The 21,519-nt window shown below is 39.4% G+C and overlaps 1 protein-coding gene across 2 annotated transcripts; it reads left to right on the forward strand.

The window, feature by feature from the left end:
* Positions 1-35: 35 nt before the first annotated feature.
* Positions 36-20,605, forward strand: PCF11 (PCF11 cleavage and polyadenylation factor subunit). 2 transcript variants are annotated; one of them, XM_038177494.2, is made up of 16 exons: positions 36-595; positions 5,495-5,620; positions 7,872-8,060; positions 8,455-8,646; positions 9,491-10,599; positions 10,863-11,052; positions 11,143-11,785; positions 11,868-13,309; positions 14,618-14,705; positions 15,491-15,610; positions 16,183-16,288; positions 16,931-17,114; positions 17,561-17,716; positions 18,732-18,824; positions 19,474-19,509; positions 20,103-20,605. In XM_038177494.2, the coding sequence occupies exons 1-16, from the start codon at positions 404-406 to the stop codon at positions 20,310-20,312; spliced, it is 5,076 nt and encodes a 1,691-aa protein (XP_038033422.1). In that variant the 5' UTR covers positions 36-403; the 3' UTR covers positions 20,313-20,605. The 2 variants fall into 2 exon arrangements, with proteins under 2 accessions (XP_038033422.1, XP_038033428.1); XM_038177500.2 differs by having other exon boundaries at positions 16,186-16,288.
* Positions 20,606-21,519: the final 914 nt, after the last annotated feature.

Here is a 21,519-nt window from a genome sequence, read left to right on the forward strand (position 1 = left end):
CAAGCCGCCGGCCCCTTTCCGCTCAGCGCAATTTCACATGACGCAACGGTTGGAGGAAGAGGGCCGCGGGCCGTAGCCGCCGCCATTTTGTGAGCGCCCGGGAACGGAGCCGGCGGCCGGCCGAGCGGAGGCGCGGCGGCACCCGCGGCACCGGCACCAGCACCTCAAGCAGCGCCGGCGGCGGCGGCGGCGGGAGGGAGCCGCGGCCCGAAGGATGCGGTAGAGGAAGCCCAGCGGCAGCGGCGGGGGGGGCGGCATCGCTCGGCGGCGGAGGCGGCGGCAGCATAAAAAAAAAAAAAAAAGAGAGAGAGAAAAAAAAAAAAAAAAAAGAAAGGGGGGAGATCTCGCGGGGAGGGGGCTGTCTGTCGGTCGGTGGGGGTCGGGGCGCCCCGGTCGGAGGAACATGTCGGCCCCGCCGGAGGGCAGCGCTGGTAGCAGCGAGGCCCGGGAGGACGCGTGTCGCGATTACCAGTCGTCGCTGGAGGACCTGACGTTCAACAGCAAGCCGCACATCAACATGCTGACCATCCTGGCTGAGGAGAACGTGCCCTTCGCCAAGGACATCGTCTCCCTGATCGAGGCGCAAATCGCCAAGGTTTTTATATTCCACCGACTCCTACTCCTACCTATACTGCTGGGGGGATAAACCGGCCCCGGGGGCTGAGGGATAGGGGCGGCCTCCGGGGAGGGGGTGGGGGGGGGGAAAGGAGGAGAAGGGTGTGGGGGAGATGGCCCGAGGAGGGGTGGAGGGGTGAAGCTGACCCGGAGGAGGAGGAAAGGGGGGAGATGAGGGCCTGGAGGAGGGGAATTAGGGCAGGAGAGGGGGAGGAGGAGGGGCCGAGGAAGGGTGGGGGCGGTTGGGCTGAGGGCTCGCAGGCAAACAGGGAGAGGGGTGGGCTAGGTAGGGGTGAGCAGCGAGGGCATGGCTTTCCCGGAAAACAGGAAGCCTGGAGTTTTTTGTTATTATTTATTACTGGGGAGAAGATCAGGATTTGGGGTCGCTGCGAGGGGAGCGGGGCTCAGGCGGGGTCAGGGAGCACGGGAGCTCGTCCTAAGCACCGCGGGGCTTCAGTAACAAGGCTGCTGCTTCCCCCCAAACCCCATCCACCCCAAAGAAAAACCATAGGGAGCAGGGGACTCGAGGGAGGGGAAGGGCCCCCCCAGCACCCAGCCACAGAGGAGGGGTGTCGGTAGCAGGGGGGGGAGGGTTTGGGACTTGCCCCCACTAAAAGCCGCTGGGGGGGGGGGGAGGAAAAAAAAAAAAAGAAAAATAAAGAGGGCAAAGCGTGGCTGGCGAGCGGAGGAACCCCGTGGAAATAAATAGCAGGCAGCACAACATGGCGGCCCGGCAGTGACTGGGCAGCAGCACCTCGCCCTCCTCCATGGGTTTCCCCCTTCCCCGGAGCCAGCGTTGAGTGTCTGGAAGCTGGTGGTATAGTCCTCAGGCCTTGCATTTAAGCGATTTTCTACCCTTAGATGAGTACCGCGATTAGTAGGGAGGGCCTGGGCGGGAGATATTGTGGAGTTGTTTCTTTTTATTTTCTGAGTAGTTCGAAGGAACGGAAATAAGATGGAGTTTGTAGCACGGGAGTTGTCCGCTTTAGAAGGACTAAATTTAACCATTAAGTATCGCTTTAAGCATCATTTTAAGTATAAAATACATTTAAGTATATTATAGTTCAGAAGATAAGGTTATTTTCCCAGTGTGGTCCCTATGGGATATTAACTGCGGGGTGTGGGGAGAGGCACGACACTTATCTGTCAGAAAAGTTTGTGGGTGAAAGGTGATCATCTGCTCCTGGTAGAGAAGTGTGTGCGTGGTGGTGATGGGGGTTGTTTTGCTCTGCCTGCTTAGAGAAACTTAGAGAAAATTATGTGGGCTTGGGATGACCTGTTTGGATTTCAGGTGGTCTGTGCCCAGAGTAAAAGCTAGTATTGTGTGTGGATCTAATTCATCGTGGCTAGAGAAGTTTATCGGTTGAGGATGGGGAAGAAGTAATTCTCCCTGACTGTAGAAACTGCAGCAGCCTGTAGGATCCTAACATGGCGTCTGAAAGGCACATGATATAAAAAGAAGGGAAAGAGGAGGCTCCCTCTGAGCCCAGCCCAGGCAGTTGCTGACATCAGTCAGCCACAGCACATGGATGGGGGTTTGCCGCACCTTTTTACCAGGACCTTTTTATAAGAAAAGCGTTCTTCTTTCAGTCCGCCCCGATTCCTGCCAGTCACCCCTCCCCCGTTGTGTCCCTTGCTCCCTCTGATACCAGGTGTTCGTAGGCTTTTTTTCCTTTTGGCTTTAAATCATGGTTTATAATGGTGAGAATTGTACTATCTAATGACGGGGAGGGAAGGATCTCTTACGTTATTTAATCTATCTTTCTATCAATGCAGGATGGCTCTTTAGTGTTCCACAGACCTCTTCCAGTCTAGTTTTAAATGCTGCCAGTGGCCAAGTTTTGCCATTCCTTGGGGAGGTGACCTCAATCTAATAGATCTCACCATTATATCTCCTAAAGGGCAGTGGATGTATATAACGTAACTTGTGATAATATCAATGCTGTCAAATTTCTTCATTTCTGGGTGATTTAGAGCCTGCCCTGAAGTGTGTTTTTAAAGATGTCTTAAATCCTGTATCAATGGATAGTTTTGCCTAGTTACTGTTTGTGACTGTGGTTTATTCAAGGCAAGTTCTTAGTTGTTTTTGGGAAAGTGATCTCCTTTACTAAGCCACTTTTAAAAAGTGTTGCCTGGAGACAGTTTGTTTAGTGTAAAACTTGAGTGGTCTGCTTTACAATTTAATAAATGGTTCTGAAATGTGTGACTGGTATTATAAAATCTGTAAATAAAAAGTGTGAAATATGTATTTGTCTTTTTATTTACCATTGTATAGTGCAGAATTTGTTTCCAAGACCCATTCTGTATACAAGGTTATTTTTTAAACAAATTTTTTCACAAGTTTGTGACTTGGGGTTCAATTACCAGATACGATTTTTTTAAAGGTTGAAACCTTTGAGGAAACTAATAATAATAATAAAAAAAAGCCACACATTTCCAACAATAGCTTTCATACATTTTTTGAAAGAACAGTGGGAATTATGTGATGAAGTTTTTAATATCAAGCTGAGAAACACAGAGTTAGCATTCTTCTGTGTTCTGGTGGTTATGTGGAGCCTCCCTGCCTTTTGGTTAGCGTCATGTGGGTCTCTTTCTTGCTAGGGGATGCTGTGTAGATCGCCTAAAAACAAAATACATTCAAATCTGGGACTCTGTTGTGTGGTTATTGGAATGTGTGCTAGATAGCTTGACATAATAAACATTTCCAGAAGTGAAGGTTTAAATATTTAAGTCCTGGTTCTTAAAATGTAACACCTGAGTAGCATATCTTTGAAGCAGGAGACCCTGCTGAACTTGTGATTCTGTGTCATATTTTGAAGTAGGCCTCCTCACTAGATTCAGTGTTTCCCTGTATGTTTGTTTTTAAACAGTCTGATGGGTAATGAAGGTGACAGTTAAACTTGCTACCGTGCCTTTGCTACTAAGTGAATGCCTTTGCTACTAAGTGAATGCCCCAGCGTCTCAAACTCTAAACTTAGTGGAGGGTAGTGAGCTACTTCCATGCGCTGGTGAAATGGAAGAATATAGTGTGCTATGCCAGTAGCTCTTGGGCATTGGTGCTGCTGAGACAGTTCTTTGTTTCCCTAAAAGCTGACTTTGAAAGTCAGAAACTCTGCGCTTTTTTTTTTTTTTTTTTAATAAAGGAAGGCATTCAGAACTTAGTGTTTTTAATGTGCCATTGTGTAGGCTGCATTAAAGAAGAAACCAGTATTTCACAGCCATTTTAATAGTTTTACAGCCTGGGTTGGAGCATTGAGGCTAGAGAGGTGCCCTTATTCTAACCACTTGCATAGTAGCTTGTTTACGGCTCAGTATTAAGTCAGTATGCTCAGCTCTGTGGTAATACAAGTGGTGTAAAATATTTTTATGTACCACAATTAATTGTAGGTAGCTTAACTGCACTTTTCTTTCCACGTCCAAAAAATGCCACCTGCCTATTACGTTTTTCAGTATGCTCAGAGGCAGTGATCCCCCCCCAATTAACAAGAAACCAACCTTTCCAATGTAAGTTTCAGGCCATGGTAAATTAATACACATGTAGGGGTGAGGAAACAATGTGATTTACCCCTATAAAAGTACTGTTGCCCTTCTGTGAACCACCTTAATGGGGAAGGAAGAATTGTAAAGCAAGAGCACTTCACACACTTGTCTGGACAATGGGGCTGTGAAGTAAGGCACTAACAGGGTAGCCTGTCCTGTTTAAAATGAGTGGTGAAGTTATTCTGGTTTTATCCTGAGTTTACTGGATGGTGAATGGGACTTAAAAGTTGGAGTGGATGCTCCTCTAAGGGGATCGCGGTCAACACGCAGCTTGTGGTGTTGTCTTTCACGTTGTCCTCTTCAACAAGTCTGTGTACTTGCTGGTGCTTTCTGGAACTTTGCTGCGCCTTCTGCTTGTGAAAGCCCATGGTGGGCGTTAAAAACACCTTGATTTGGGCCAGTAGTGCTTGGTGTACATTAGAAGTTGCTGTAGCAGTCCAGTGTCACCACACTTCTAACACACAAACTTGCTACAAGTTTTGAATGTGGATTTAAAAACAAACAAACAAAAAACCAAACCAAGCTGCCTCTTGTAGCAAAGATGTGTCCAGAATATGAAGACTTCCGTCTGTGAAAATCATGGTTGCAGTTCCTGAGCTTCTCTGTGTCTTTACCGGGTCGACTTGATGATTGAGTTCTGTCTGGATTTAGAACTTTGTTCTTACCGCACATCTAACTGAAAACCTGACTGTTGCTATCGACAAGTGTCAAGAAAGAATGGGACTCATTGCTCCGTTCGTTTGGATTACAATGCAATAGTTGCGACCTATTCTACGTGTAGTATATAAAAAGACTGTGATACTCAACATATAATCTACGGCTGCAGAAGTTCACTAATTTGGGCTGTTTGCCAGAAGTCTGACTTGTGTTCTGTGAAATCCCAAAAAGCAAGCATTCAGGAGGTCCGAATTATAAACAATTTTTAGAAGTTCCTTGAAGTTCTAACAATGTTTTCCTGCTAACTTAAAATTACTTTCTCAAGTGGGTTTTGAGAGGTTACACTCAGTACACTAGCAGTAATACTGTCTTTTGGGCTTATTTTTTTCTTTTTTCCTTTTTTTTTTTTTTCCCAAAGCTTTGAGACAAACAGAATAACCTAAGGTGTTCCTTTTTTTTTTTTCCTGTGATAGACCCACTGCATTGTACTTTGAACTGAGTATTGATTTTCCAAATTAAGTTTTTGTATATAAAAAAAAAAAATCCCAAGCAAATCCCTTGGTGTTTATAGTGGCAACCAAAATGAGAGGTCTGTATTTCTGGGATTGGTAATCCCTTTATTTAAATAGCTTAAAATATGTTTTGTTGTACTAAACTTCTCAGTTTCTTCTTATTACTCCAGGCTCCTGCATCAGAGAAGCTCCCTGTTATGTACCTTATGGATTCCATTGTCAAGAATGTGGGAAGAGAGTATCTTACTGCATTTACTAAAAACCTAGTTGCAACATTTATTTGTGTATTTGAAAAGGTATATATGCTTTCAGAAAAGTTCTGTATTCTAAGCAATATTGTTCCTGGTAAAATAAATACCTGCTTTCAGTTTTGGGTTTTCTTGGGTGGTAAACCATAAGAATTAATCGGTTTTTATTAATCTCAGTATGTATCTATAATGTGGATGGGTATTTCTGTTGTAAGTTAAGTTAGCCAAAAATATAAAGTCTTACTTAATTTGGTTCCTATACTTCTGTAATTTTTCTATCCAGGCAAGATTTTTCTAATTTGTTTTGGTTACTGTTACCTGGATGGAGTTTTTGTAATGTACAGAGCAATTAATTATGAATTGATTTTTTTTTTTTTTTTTAAGATAGTAAATAGCCTTTATGTCAGGAGTATACTGAGAATCAGTTTCACAGAGATTTCTCAGAGCTCTCTTCCCGCTCCTGTAGTTAGATTTGTCTGATGTACATAATTTTTGATGTACAAAATGAGTGTGTGAACTATGGAGAATATCACTAACACCTGCTACTCTTTTGGTGGTCTGTGATTTAAATATTAAATATATATATGTGGGGGAGAAGGCCCTAAGAGTGTATTGCTGTTACATTACAAATACATTCTAATTTAATTCAAACTGCCACATTTTTTTTCTCTCAGTTTTTAACCACAGAAAAGTAATTGCTTATTCTTCAGTGAGGAAGGCAAATCCAAGTCCATTTTTTGAAAGATTGGACTTGAAAGGCTTTATGTTGGATCTGAAATGAAGGGTTAACTTCTGTGGTATGCTGTATGCTCTAAGAACGCAGTGTCTCATATGAATGAGATGAGTGGAGCTTTGCATATTTATTTTTACATACCAGGGAGTATCTGTGATCCTAGTATGTTTTCTATACGGTTTTCACATGTATAATGCATGGCTAAATAAGGAATAGATTTTAATAATGACCACAGAAAATTTAAACTCCTGTGTGTAGTGTAGCTAGATAGACATTCACTTGTTTTTCCAGTATTAGGTTGTGTTCTTCACTGAGTTGCATTTAAATTTCTTGCAGCTGAAGCTCTGGATAATAACTGATTTTCTGAGTTTGGTAGCGTAACTGTCTACTAAGCAAACTAGAGCCATTGAATTTGTATTAATTGTGTAGAGTGGCAGTCACTTCAGATAACTTAATTGATGGTATTACAAGGTGGAATTCTAGTTACTGACATTGTTAAAAGCATTTGTTTTATCAGTAAATGGTCACTAAGGTATCTTTAAACACGTAATGAAATCAGAAACTTGCTCAGTCACTACAGCACCTGTCGTGGTCTACTTCGTACCCACTCATTGAAAATTGTATAGATGCATCCTCCCACTCCCTATAGCTACGTATGAATTATTTTTGTTGATACACCCTCCCTCTTCAAAGAACCTCTGAACTTTCTGAACTTCTGGACAGTATGTCTTGCTGTAAAATGTTAACACACAACTGCAGCAACAAAGGGTCTCCCGGGTCAATACTTCATGATTGAATTAGAATATTCACAGTAGGACAGCTTTTGTCTTCCAGTGTTTTAAATTTATTTAAATTAACTACTTGAGTTATGAGATGAACAGAATTTTGCTTTGATGTAAATTTCTGACTTACCTGTCAGGAGATGATTCAATGTAATTGTGAAGAGAGAAAAAATGGGAGGCAGTACTGCAAATATGCTTGATTTGTGGCTCAGATAGTTCTACTGCAAAATCAGACCTGAAATGTAGTTGAGTTCATTTTAGCTAATATACATTTTGTTGGATTTGTTAGGGAAAAAAGCAAAAACCTTCAGCGATCAAACAGCTGAACAAAACACCTTTTCTGTTCAGAAAATTCATTGTTCTCTGACTTGTTTGCCATTGATCTATGCCATTCAGCACAAACACTTGAATAATGTATCATCTCAGAGGCTGCTGCCTTTCGATATTTTTGTTACTGTATTTTCTTTTTCACAGAAATTGGCCAAGTAAAGTGAGAATTTTGGTAATGGAAAAGTTGAAAGAAAATTCTCAGAGAAATGGTAATACGCAATAAAACTTTCAAATGGCCTTGAAATGACAATTCCACATCTGAGTTTGTTACCAATTCTGTTGGGGTAGATGTAAAAATCTGCTTTGCTTATAAGTTCTGTATAGCCAGTTCATGGTGTTAAAATGATAAAACTGATAAGAATATTAAACAAATGAAGCCTTAAGTTCTACAGAAAAATTTTAGAAGTTGTTTTATATTAACTTAACAAGCCATAGAATTGTTTTATTGTTTTAGGTGGATGAAAATACTAGGAAAAGTTTATTTAAATTACGCTCCACATGGGATGATATTTTTCCTTTGAAGAAACTATATGCCCTTGATGTCAGAGTCAACTCATTAGATCCTGCTTGGCCAATTAAACCTCTGCCCCCAAATGTGAATACTTCTAGCATCCATGTGAATCCTAAGTTTTTAAATAAATCGGTAAGTTTTTATTCCTACTGTATGAGCAGATGGTAATATATGTAGTTTTCATTGTTTGTATGCTGTTTTTTTGACAATTTAGTATATTAAGAATGAAGCATCTGATCTTTGTAGACAGGTAAGAGCAATTTCTTAACTAAGAATATTTGATGGGTTTGGTTTTTTGTATTTCAAAACTGAATCCTAGATTTCTGAACATTGATATACTAAATAGCATATTTAAACTTGTCACACCGGGGAATTTCTCACGGAGCAAAAGTTCTTAAAATGTTTTATATTTTGCATTAGAAAAGCAATACACAAAGTCCCAGTGTTGGGTCACAATAACAGAGGAGATAGTTAGCTGATTCCATTAAGATTTTATGTGTAACTTTTTTCTTATGTTTCTTTTTAGCCAGAAGAATCTACTGCACCTACCTCTGCTGTCACTTCTGGTGCCTCTACTCCTCCAGCTGTTCCTGAAATACAGAAGAATTTGACACAAGAGCAACTGATAAGGCAGCAATTGCTTGCAAAGCAAAAACAGTTGTTAGAACTTCAGCAAAAAAAATTAGAGCTGGAGCTGGAACAGACTAAAGCACAGTTGGTGAGTAGGGTAGTTGATGAAATGTCCATACTTGGGTCTCACTTGGATAGCACCTTAGCTATACAGGTAACTGCAGTAAATTACGTTAGAAAAGTGTAGCTCTTGTAGGACTAGAGCAATGCAACTTGTTCTGGTGTTCTAGACCAGTATTTGTTACCTACAAATTGTAAGAATTGCACTCAAAACAGGTTTAAAAGAAGCTTTTGTGTTCTGTTAATAACTTCTCTCCAAAATAATGTGTGTTTGTGATCCTAGTTTTGCACCTCTTCCTGTGATTCACCACAAGACAGACTTTTTCAAATATATTTGCTTTAAAAGGAATAGCATTTCTTTATAGAACAAGGAATTCTGTTCGTTAGCAATACAAAGGCAGTTTCCTCACTGGGTCAGTTTTGTTTAATGCCAACATCTGAAGGTGGTGGTGAAGTTGTGTTTTTTTACATTCATAATAGAAAGTCCTCTTGTTATGAGTGTTAATGATAGAAAATAAACATCTTAGAAGTTTAGGGAAAAAAAATCAGATCTGTCAGTTTAGTTGTCATGAATATGTTGAATATATAGAAAAACTAATGCTGTAATGAGAACATGTGCTTAGGTTATGTATTTTGCTGCATTGACATTGCATTGATTTTGCATTGTAACTTGATCTTCTCTGAAGGTACTGCATTCTTTTAATGCCTGTGATTAGCAATTAATTGGTCATTTTCAGTTAAATGGCTGAATCTTACATAACTACCTTACAAGTGTTTTCTATTTATAGTTTTGTTTTCAAGTCCGAACATGAGTATCTCTGGGTAGGAGTTGTATCATGCAGGTTAATGCTGTTTTTTCCCCCCTGTTTCAGGCTGTTTCTCTTAGCGTTCAACAAGGATCATCTACTATAGCTTCAGTTCCAGCACCTTCCAAGCCACATGTGTCTCAGACACCTCATATGACAGTTAAACCACCTCATCAGACTTCTGTGCAATCCGAAAAAATCAAACCATCCCCAAGTCCTCCACTTCATGATATCAAAATAGTAAATAGGGATCCTCGACTTAATAGGATGGCTCAACATTCTTCTCATGCTAAAGATCAATCTCATAGGAAAGAATTTCCACCAAACACAACCAGTCAGTCTGATACCAAGGCAAGCAAAACATCACAGGCTGAAAAACAAAACTCCACAAAGCAAGAGAAATTGAAAGCAGGTGAAAAAATACAGAAGAAAGAGCTTGATCAGTCAGAAGCAAAATCTAAATCACCATCTCCTTTGAAAAACAAGTTACCCAGTACTAAAGATACTAAAAACCAGGAAAGTGAAAGCACAAAAGTATCTGAAATCAGTAAACGGGATCCAAGACTGAAAAGACATCTTCAGGAAAAGCCAGAGGGCAAGGAGGATGAGGTGAAAGAGAAGAGGAGAAATGTAGAGAAAAAAGAAAAAGAGGAACATAAGACATGTGAACATAGACCAGTAGGCAGCAGAAATAAAGTAGTTAATGGTGTTGTTCAGAAACAAGACACACCTACAGAAGAATCAGAAAAACAGGGTGGAAAACAAGGGAGATCAAGTAACAGAAAACGGTCACGGTCACGCTCTCCTAAGTCACGGTCACCATCTACACATTCTCCAAAAAGAAGAGAGAGGAGATCACCCAAAAGAAGACTCAGAAGCTTATCTCCCACTTCGTCAACTCCTAAAATCGGAAAGATACGTCAGATAGGTCCTAAGCAGTCTCATGTTGAAGAACCCACACAGGCAGCAAGAGATGAAAGAAATTCTAATAAGCGGAACGTGAAACAAGAGGTGCGAGATCCACGGAGAGTGAAAAAAGCCCAAGAAGACAGGCCTCAAGAAACAGCAAGTCAGCATTCTACAAAAGCTTCTCCCGATCCAAAGGAGAATGCAGAAAACTGGCAGGGATCCAAAGCAGGCAAGAGGTGGAAATCTGGTTGGGAAGAAAACAAAAAGTAAGTTACCATCTTTTAAACAGGTTATGTCTGAAGTCAGTGGAAATTCTACTTACTGCTGCCTTCAGTGTAGTCAGATTTTAAGAGGAAATGTTCAGGTTGTCAAAAATTGTCGATGAAGTTTCTTATCTTATTTGTAGTTAGAGAAATTATGCCTACTAAGATGATTGTGATGTTTTGCCATGATCATTTCTAATAGGGATGTAACAGGCATGTCCTGAATAAAGAAATAATTTATATTTTAAATATGTTCCTGTTTTCAGCTCGCAGCAGAGTGAAGAGCACCAAGCACTTGGTAAAGCTCCTCACCAAAGACACCGGGAAAACTGGACTGCTGCTAAAGGAATTTTATCACCCCGAGCACCAAAGCAGCAGCACAGGTTAAGTGTGGATGCCAATTTACAAATTCCCAAAGAATTGACATCTGCAAGCAAGAGAGAATTACTTAAAAAGGTAATGCTAATTAGCTTGTCTTCGTAGAAGAGTCCTGGATGTAGCTCTGCTTTTCTTTTTAGAAATCTAAACTTCAACTTTATGTTACAGGCCAATGATCGCTTAGCATCTGGTGAAATAACTCAAGATGAATTCCTCATGGTAGCTCATCAGATTCGACAGCTGTTCCAGTACCAGGAAGGGAAGCACAGATGTAATGTGTGGGATAGCCCTACAGAGGAGAAATGTGTTTTGAAAAAGAAACCTCTTCTATCTGATGCAGAATTAACATACTACGAACACAAAGCTAAATTAAAAAGAACCCAAGTTCAGCATTCATTATCAAGGCTTGATCTGTTGGATCCCGATGATATTTTGGATTATCATTTACCTGATGCGTTGCTTTCTGGAATAGAATGTGAGCAAGCAAAAGCAAAGCGTGGAGTACAGTTTGACAGAAAAGAGCCATTTGGAGAAAGATCTAGGAGGCATTCTCCTGTAAGTGGCACTAACAGACCTTTTCCTGATAACCTTTCACCGCTTGAGAGTCGACGAAGACTTGAGGAACAAAATGCTACTAAAGGAGCAAGAGGTTCTAAAACATTCGATCCTTATGACAGCTGGGGAGAATCAGAGGAATTTAGAGATGCTCTCAGACAACAGGGAAAAGGCACACCGGAGTTCCAGAAAATAGATGGTGATGCAATCTGCAGATTTGATAATCGTGAAGAAAGACAGCTTCTCGGGCAAGCTGGTATGTTTTTTTGCCTTATTTTGCAGATGTTAAATAATCTCAACGTTTTGGTGGGTGGTTATATGTTGCTTTTTTTTTTCAGGTGTTCGAGAGGAACCAAGATCGCCATTCAGTGAGCGTTTCAAAAGAGCTAGATATGAAGATCTGGAGAAAGCACCATTTCCAGAAAGTCCAGTAGCAAGATTTGGAGGCATTGAAGCCAAGCAGAGAATAAGTGCGCTAATGGAAGACAGACCTCTATTCGATGGCTCACCTAGACAACCTCCTGCAAGGGTTGGGGTAGATGGACCGGGAAGTCCTTTTGGTGATGGTCCTGCTGCTGGTTCAGCTTCTCGAATTGATGGGCCACCTGGACAGGCTGCTCTGAGATTTGAGGGGCCGTTGGTCGGAGCAGGTGCATCACAGTTCGATGGACCGCTGGCGGGGGCAGGGGGAGCAGGAGCCCTGAGATTTGAGGGGCCACCAGGGCAGCTGGCAGGGGCACTCAGATTTGAAGGACCCCCAGGACAGGTTGGAGGAGGAGGTCCACTGAGGTTTGAGGGCCCTCTTGGGCCTTTGCGCTTTGAGGGTCCTGCAGGCCAGCCTGTAGGTGGTCCTAGATTTGAAGGACCTGGAGTTGGTCTCAGGTTTGACGGACCCCGTGGTCAGCCTTCAGGTGGTCTCAGGTTTGAGGGACCCCATGGTCAACCTCTGGGGCCTCGAGGTCAACCAGGGGGTGGTCTCAGGTTTGAGGGACCCCATGGTCAGCCCTTGGGGCCTCATGGTCAACCAGGGGGTGGTCTCAGGTTTGAGGGGCCACATTTACAGCCCTTGGGGCCCCATGGTCAACCTGGAGGTGGCCTCAGATTTGAGGGGCCACATGGGCAGCCTATGGGGCCACATGGACCATCAGGGGGTGGGCTCAGGTTTGAGGGGCCACATGGACCTCCAGGTGTAGGTCCTAGGTTGATTGACGGACCAGTACACCAGGGAGCTGGTGGACTTAGATTTGATGGTCCTCTGGGACGGACGGGTCCAAGATTCGATGGCTGTCATGCTGGATTTGATGGTCAGCCTGGACAGCTATCTCTTTTGCAAAGATTTGACGGAATTCATGGACAGCCTGGCCCAAGATTTGAAAGGGCACCTGGCCAGCAGGGACAGGCACGATTCGATACAGCCATACCTCAAAGATTTGATGGTCCTCACCAGCCAGCCTCAAGGTTTGACCTGCCCCATGGCCTTCAAGGTGCACGGTTCGAAAATGTAGCTAACCATCCTGCCTCAAGATTAGAAATGTCGCCGTATGGACAAGGTGGTCCGTTCGGTGATCATCCCAGCCAGGGCTACAATGGACCATCTCATGGGATGCAGTTCCAGAGGCCTGACATATTTGATGGTTCGCCAGGACCAAATTTCAATGGGCCAGCTGGCCCAGGAGCACAGAATTTCTCATTGAGAGCATCTGGACATTATTTTGACGAAAAAAACCTTCAGGGTCCTCAGTATGGAGGCTTCAATAGTATGGCAGTGGGAAGTAATCAGGTAAGAATTATTGTTGTAAATAGTTTGCTTGCAGAAGTATTGATGTGTAGATAATTAGCAGCTTTTCTTTCTCTAAAAAACATATTTTTTTTGAAGAGCTGGCACACTGGGAGACAGTTTCAGACTTAAAAATGTCATCCTTCTGTAGAATCTGGATGAGTCAAGAAGGGCATGCACTGTTATTTTAAGATTTTAATTTTTTTTAAATTAACAGATCTAATCATTTTGTAGGTGAGAATATGAATGAAATTAGCATTTTTAGTTTGAAAACAAATCTAGGTAATTGGAAGTCTGGCATTTTCATTAAACTTGAACAGGGCGAGCGCTATAAATCATGACTGATGATACAAGTGAATATAAATAATTAATTTTTCTAAAGAGGTGTAGAATTAGGATGGACCAGAAATAATCTTACTGTCTTTTTGGAGATTATAGTGCAGGTGACAAGCCAGTAGTAACAGACACCCATAATTTGGGGGAACTGAGAAAGATGCAGACATTGTTAAATACAGTTTTTGAAAAACAATCTTGGCATCAGCATGCTTTGAGTTTAGTTGTCTTTCCTACTGCCAGTTAGAAATGCTTTCTTCAAAAGGAGAAAATAACCGTACATCAATCAAAATGATAACATTTCTTCCAGTAGACCGCAGATTTTAGAGGGTGTTTTTTATTTGGGGTATAACTGAACACAGAGAGTTAACAACAGCAGGTAAAATGTCCGTCTAACCTCAAACAGGATCAAATTTTAATCAATGTAAACCTTTTCTAGTAAATCCAGAAAGCAATTTCAGGAAAAAAAATACAATCTCTAAAATTATTTTTGTGCATGTAGTTTGCTGCAGCTGGGTTGCTGCAACCTTCAGAATGCATTTCATACAGTAAATACTATTTCAGTTATAGAAAAAAATAATAGTGACCTTTATTGATGGTTGTTTATCAGTTTAACTTTTCTGATGAGCTCTGTTTTTGTGAAAAGGATCAACTTGAATTATTGTGCTTGGAAAAACGTGTTTAAAGGCTGGATAAGCAGAAAGAAGAAAAGTTTTTTTTTGTTTTTTTTTTTTTTTCTTCTTTTCGTTTAAATGTTAGGCAAAGTAAATATGCTTTTTGATTTTTTTTTTTCTGACGGGAAATGAAAACAATGGAAAGGTTACTTAGCCATTTGTGGACCCTTCAATACTGAATTGACATAGTTCACTAATGGAAGGATTTTAATATTTATAACAGTATTGAGAAATTTGTAGAAATTACCCTTATTTTGGAAAAAAAAATACAATTCAAAGAGTGCTTAAATGTTTACTTTTACAGGTTTCGCTCATGTCTGCTCAGCTAGGACCGTATGGCCAAGGTCAGCAGTATTTGCCAAATCCTGGAAGCTTTGTTCAGAACCCTGCAGGTACCAAACAGTTAACTTCCTTTTGTTTCTTTCGGACTGTTCTGTTTGCTAGTGGACACAAAAAAAATAGCTTTCTGGTTTGTGGTGGTGTACTGGGTCTGTGTGGACTAAGGGAAATCCTGGTGAGGTGGCAGTAGATGTTGTTTCTGGAGTACTTTAATCTCGTTAGGGGCTTCCCTCAAACCGTGAAGGCTTTCATTAGTTTTTCATTAACCATATGGCTTTAGTATGTAGTTGTGCTAAAACAAAGCAAAACAAAGTTTTGGTCTGCTTTTCTGATGGCAGAAAGGTACCAGTTTGTAGGTCTGGCTTGCATTTGTCAGGTTGTATAAATTGTCAGGTTGTATAAACTTTCCAAGTGTATGAATTGGTTAGTAAAAATCTTGAAACAAGTCATAAATAATTGAAGTACATTGGTCCTGGTGAAATATTCAAGGATAAAATGAGAAAATACTGTGTTTCAACAAGCAGTATCCAGTAGAAGTCTCTTTACAAGGCTGTGAGCATAGAGAGCACTTCAAAAAACTTGCATTACAAAGGAAGTTGTTGAAAGGGAAGAAGTAAGTCCAAAAATAGATATGAAGCAAACAGTGGATAAATAGTTTGAAATAAAAAACAGTAAAAAAAAAAAAAAAGTAAAAAGTAGATAAAGAATTTTTTTTTTAAAGTAAAAAAAAGTAATAAAAGACATAAGGAAAAATGTGTTGTCAAATGTGCTGATAGAAGTTGAAGTAAATTCTTGATGTTAACGTTCAGTCTCCTTGAATATCGATATTTTTCTCTAGGAGGCCTTCCACATTCATATCCTGATAACCACCTTGGCCAGCTTGATGTCAATGAATTGTTTGCTAAACTGTTGTCAACAGGAATTCTCAAACTGTCAAAAACTGATTCCACTTCAGCACGTACGTAGATCCATTATATTCTAACTACTTGGGCTATCCATAGCTGAATTGTAAAGCTAAGTGTGAGAACTTTTGAGTTCTTGCATCTGTTTGTTTTTGTGTTTTTTTTTTTTTGAACTGAGCTTTGTAGGAAAGGATTTGGTGTATGTGAAAGTGAATTACTAACTTTCTAAAATGTGTATTACTTCATGTGTATGCTTAAGCTATTTAGAGCAGCCTATTGTGGTTTTGATACCCTGCCTCAGTAACTCGTTCTTGATTATAATCAATGATTCTTGTCAATTTCTGAAATACTTCTGTCTGAATATTGAGGTTTAATGCTGAAAGCTTAGCTGAAACAGTTTTCCTAAATTGAAATGATGAGTCGTGTACTGTTTTGTGTGTTTTTTAATGTTACAATATGAGACTGACTCAGCTATTATTTATTAATAATATTTATTCATTCATATCATATTTATTAATAAAATAATATTTATTAATTTTTGAGTAAAACAAAAGTAAGGTTCATCAGCACCTTACTTCTTTCTGATAATGTACTGAAATTTTGATGAACTTGCCTTTATTCTTTCTAGAAGTGAATGAAACATCAGCCCAGCCAGCTGCTGAAGAGGAGGATGATGACCAGAGTGATCAAGATGTCCCAGACCTCACAAACTTTGCAGTTGAAGAACTCAGACAGTGCGTATAGTAGCATGAGCTTACACTGCAGTAAGAATAATGGCATGGAAGTATCTAAATAGTGGAACCCAAGACAGTTGAGAGCTTTTAAAAGATGTTATGCCATTTTATGACTAAGAGGATCTGCAAGTTTTGATTGTTACTTCATGACTAAGGATGTGCAGTTTCTGATTGTTGTTAGTCTTGGAGAACTTCAGGAAGGAAAAAGAGGGAAAATGAATGACAGAAAACTTCCCTTTATGCAAATGGAGATGTTGTCGTTTAAGCAGCAAGGCTGTGATACAAAATTAAGTCAGTGTTACTTTGTTATTACTAACTTTGCTACCTCTGTGGTAGTTTGCAAAGCTGAGTCAAATGCTAGTGTTACCATTTTATGCCCTATTAGGTGATGAAGTTAGTAGGCGTGACACTACTAATAGTAGCACATTTCTTATGAATAGTTCATATGAGCCTATTATTTATTCAGATGTTTTCAATTAACTGTTACAAAAATCAGGAATAATTAACTATGTTGCATGCCCTAACCTTATATTAGATTCATGCTTTTCTTCTGCTTCTGCAGTCCTACAAATCAACTTCCTGATAAAGTTCCTACCTGTTTCTTTTCATAAAGATGTTAAAATTTTTTTCCCCTTTTTGTAGGCGTTATGATAGTGTTATTAATCGACTATACACTGGAATTCAGTGTTACTCGTGTGGAATGAGATTTACTACTTCACAGACAGATGTTTATGCCGATCATTTAGATTGGCATTATCGCCAGAACCGCACAGAAAAAGATGTTAGCAGAAAAATTACACACAGAAGGTGGTACTACAGTTTAACAGTAAGTAATGCAGCATATGTCTTACTACATTAAAGGCTGGATTCAGTGTTATACTTTATGTATGTACTTTAGGATTGCAGTTGAAATTGCATTCTCACAGGATTTTTCCTATGGTAAACAATGTTGTATTTGATATTTCAAGCAGTTTTTATAAATGCCTGTCAGAACACAAAAGGCAATTATATGATGAACAATAAGCAGCTGGAAGCTGTTGGTACTGCTTTGGTTGCACCGAGAATGGAATAGAAATAGAAGGAAAAGGTTTTCTGAGTAGTGTAGCGTTGTTGGAAAACATGCACTCTGCTGCATGTTAAAGCATTTCAGTTTCAACGAAGTAAGACCTAAATAAGGTACTTTGGGGTTGTCATTTCTCTTTCCCTTAAATTTGTTTTAAATATTTCTGGCTATTTGTAAGTGTCTGAGTATGAATGAAAACTTTTCCTTAGGATTGGATTGAATTTGAAGAAATAGCTGATCTAGAGGAACGTGCAAAAAGCCAATTTTTTGAAAAAGCCCATGAAGAAGTTGTGCTCAAGACACAAGAAGCTGCAAAAGAGAAAGAGTTTCAGAGTGTCCCTGCTGGACCAGCTGGAGCAGTTGAAGTAGGTTTCAGCTTGCCTGCATTACCCTATGGGCAATTAAGTAGAGTGAAGTCTTGCTGTTGGACCTGTATGCAGCCACTTCATAGGTGTTGCGTTTGTGTTTGTGTCAGATAGCATTAATAACCAGTAGTACAAAAACTTACATGCCTATTGGCATGCAGTCTTTTTATTGAAATCGAAATGGGGGAAAGCATGTCAATTTACTGAATGCTTCCATAGGGGGAGTAAGTTCAGTGAGTTGGAAATGATCCCTTGTGATTTAAGTAATGATTTTTACTGGATTTTTGCTACATTTACGCATTCTTTTTCATTAGATGATAGGCATTAGGACATTAAGTGTTAGGACAAAGAACTATCTGAATCTTCTGACTTGAAAATAATCAACAGATATGTATTTAGGTAGGCAAAATAGTTAAGTAATTAACTACAAATGTTTTATATGGTAAACCTATAAGAAACTAGCTAGTGAGTCATATAGACCTTTGCTTTATTTTTTAAAAGGTACTTGTGCTTGTTATCAGAGTTGACTTACGTATTTTACACAGAAGCATTAAAGGTGTTAATACTTCGTGTAAGAGTTCTCCCTCTAACTTGAAACTCAAAAGTTGAGTTATGGGGAAAAGTGAAGATGATGCCATAAAAAAAAATAAAATAAATCTCCATACTGGATTATTTTACCTAAATCCCTGTACTGGATTGTCTTACCTGAGTAAAACAGCATTAGATTGTTAAAGTGTTTTGCAGAGAGTTTCTAGTTGAAAGTGCAAAGCTTGCCTTTCTCAAATGATAACAGCATTCAAGGTCAGATGATTGTTGCTAAATTTACAAACTGTACTCAATTTTTATTAATATTTTCTAAAGTTACTTTTAAAATGTAGAGGAAAGATCATCTTTTAGTCCACTATAGATATCTTAATTTAAAAGAGCGTTATTTAGCTGTTACTTGTCAATTTCCTGAAGTTCATGTGTTTTATTTTAATAATGTCATATGTCTGTTATTTCAATACCTTTTCAGAGCTGTGAAATTTGCCAAGAGCAATTTGAACAATACTGGGACGAGGAAGAGGAAGAGTGGCACCTAAAGAATGCTATACGAGTAGATGAAAAGGTAATCTGATTTTAATACACATGATACTTGTTGATATTTTAAACAAAAAACAAGCTGCCGCCCCCCCCCCCCCCCATCATAGTTAAAAACAAACAAACAAACAAAAAACCTCAGCTGAAGATTTGTAGTTAGAAAGTGAGACAGGAAATTGATCTGTCTCTCCTGAAGGGATTCCCCTGGTAGTTTTCCTGACTTCCAAGTACATAAATATCTCAATCTTTGGAAAAGCTTGAAGTCCCGGTACTGTTAGTATAGGCTTGCTATGTTTCCTTCATACTGCTGTGCTAAAAGAAAAATGAAGGTGATCCTTCCTCTCTGCCAGAGGGGTCGAACCAGATGGACCCAGAGGTCCCTTCCAACCTCAAGCATTCTGTGATTGTGCAAATGTTTTTATATGTGGTGTAGGCCTTTGTTCAGTTCTTTCTATATGCAGCTATCCACATTATGTGATTTCCAATACTTAACAGGCTTTTTGTCTGATAACGTTTCCTAAAGATCTTTACCTAGTTACATTTGACACCATAGTTTGCCTACTTGTAACTTTGTTGTTCTAGAGGAATTGTGTGATCCATAATTGACACTGTTCTGTTCATGCCCTGTGCACCTACTCTATTCTTAGGCATTTAAATTTACAACTTTTATTTTCCAGATTTACCATCCATCTTGTTATGAAGACTACCAAAATGTAAGTGAACCCTTTTTATTTTTGAAGCGTTTTGCTTTCAGTTTGTTCACTGACTTTACAGGGAGCAGATGTCTTCAAAATCCATCTTTCTCTTGCATTTGACCAGACAAAGAATCAAAGGGCCCTGGGCATGGCCAGTTTATAATACAGAAGTTGCTAGGATACATTTCTCATAGTGATGTATCATGACAGCTTGTGTGTCATACATGACTAAAGCAAAACCATTATTTGAAAACACATCATGAATTTGAGTAACATGCATACTCTTAGGAATTTGAAATGGGTGTTTAGTGTGGGTTAAGTTTTTAATGATTTGGGAGTACAGTTCATTTGTGGAGAGATGGGAATATTGTATGGTAATGTGTTAAGCATTTCATTGCTACGTGAATGATACATTTTCAAAATAATTGTGAAAGAGTAATGCTATTAAACAGCGAATTTGCTTTATATGAATCTTGACAAAGTAGAATTTTGGATTTTGAGCGCTTTACTGTCAACATGTTTGCATTTTAGGAAAGACTAAAAGGGAAAAGGATTTAAAAGTGGCTGCTATCGTTATGATGTGTTAATGCTACATTAACATTATTTTGCAGACATCATCATTTGATTGCACACCATCTCCCAGCAAGAATCCTGTAGAAAGTCCTCTAAATATTATGTTGAACATTGTTAAACAAGAAACACAAGAGTCCTGTGACTCGCCTAAAGTCAAAGAAGAACCTGATGACACCCCTCCTGCCTGTGCAGAAGAGAGCACACCTGCATCTACAGATATTAAAACAGAACCTGATGAGTCTGTTTAAATAAACTGAGGTATGGTTTTTTTTTTTTACAGAAAAGCTGCTGTGTTATCTCTGGAAGGCAAATACTTTTTATATGAAATAAAAACATTCAGCTGAGGCAGGGCCTTAGCTACTGTTTGGTTAATAAATACATTTTTGTATTTGTATTTCTTACTGCCTGCACAGTTTCAGGTGTCATTGTGTGAAAGTTCTGTAGATGCGTGAAAATTTAATGGAATGAAATTGTATATGTAAAAATGTACAATTTTCACTTGTGGAAATGTAAATTATAAATAAAAGATATTTTTGCTATATATGGAGTGTAATGTTTATGCACACCATCAAATGAAGACAGTGTTTCTGTAGTTTTTTCAGTTTAAATGAAATTAAAAAGACCTCTGTTTTAGACCTCTTGCTGAATAAGATTCAGGAAAATGAAAGCAAGTAACTTCCTTCAGTTATCTCATAGGTGGGTTATCAAGGGAAGCGATGCAGGAACTTCTCAAGACACAACCCTATATTTTTTCTTTTTAAACTTATTTGAACAAACTCACATATCCAGATATTAAAAATAAAAAGTAACCAAAAAGTTCTGGGTAGAAGGGGAAAATTTAACAAAGGAACCAGAGTGCTTGATTGTGAACACAAGTGCCAACAAACAATTAACAAACCAGGATGCCTGGTAGCTGAGACATTTTAATGACTTTTTTTCCTTTAGTCACACATAAGAATTTAATACAGCTGAACAAACTTTTCTTTACGTTACAGGGGGAAACGAATGTAAGAATGCTCATTTGAAAAATGGTTAAGCGTTTTTTTTTTGTTGTTTATGACTGGATTTAGATGGTAAACCAGATATCCTGAGATGTTAATATTTCTTAAATGTAATAAATAAAATTAAGCATATATTTGTGTAAATCTCTTCCTTTCAGTAATGGGTTTGCGTGGCTGGCATGGTTGTGGGATTGCAAATAAAGATTCATACAATGTTTGTCTTGGGATAGTATGTCACCTGCATTTAAGGTTTTATTCACTCTGCTATGTGGGGAGTGCATACTTTTAAAGCTGCTGGGAGTAAGACACAAAACAGTAAGTGAAAGAGTAGTCCTAGTGTATTGCTCTTGTGGTGTGGATACTCAGAAGATCAGAATTAGACTTAGTGTGTGATATAAGTAGAAATAATCAGCTGTAAGTAGAAAATCAGCTGTGAATGTGCTGTTAGTTGCAA

The sequence above is a fragment of the Anas platyrhynchos genome, chromosome 1 (assembly GCF_047663525.1).
Source record: "Anas platyrhynchos isolate ZD024472 breed Pekin duck chromosome 1, IASCAAS_PekinDuck_T2T, whole genome shotgun sequence".
Lineage (NCBI taxonomy): Eukaryota > Metazoa > Chordata > Aves > Anseriformes > Anatidae > Anas > Anas platyrhynchos.

What these genes read in the sequence shown, in the direction of transcription:
- PCF11 (XM_038177494.2), top strand. Translation starts at nt 404, where the DNA reads ATGTCGGCCCCGCCGGAGGGCAGCGCTGGTAGCAGCGAGGCCCGGGAG. An exon ending in AGAGAGAATTACTTAAAAAG is followed by an intron (nt 11,053 to 11,142) that starts GTAATGCTAATT and finishes TTTATGTTACAG; the next exon opens with GCCAATGATCGCTTAGCATC. An exon ending in ACAGCTTCTCGGGCAAGCTG is followed by an intron (nt 11,786 to 11,867) that starts GTATGTTTTTTT and finishes TTTTTTTTTCAG; the next exon opens with GTGTTCGAGAGGAACCAAGA.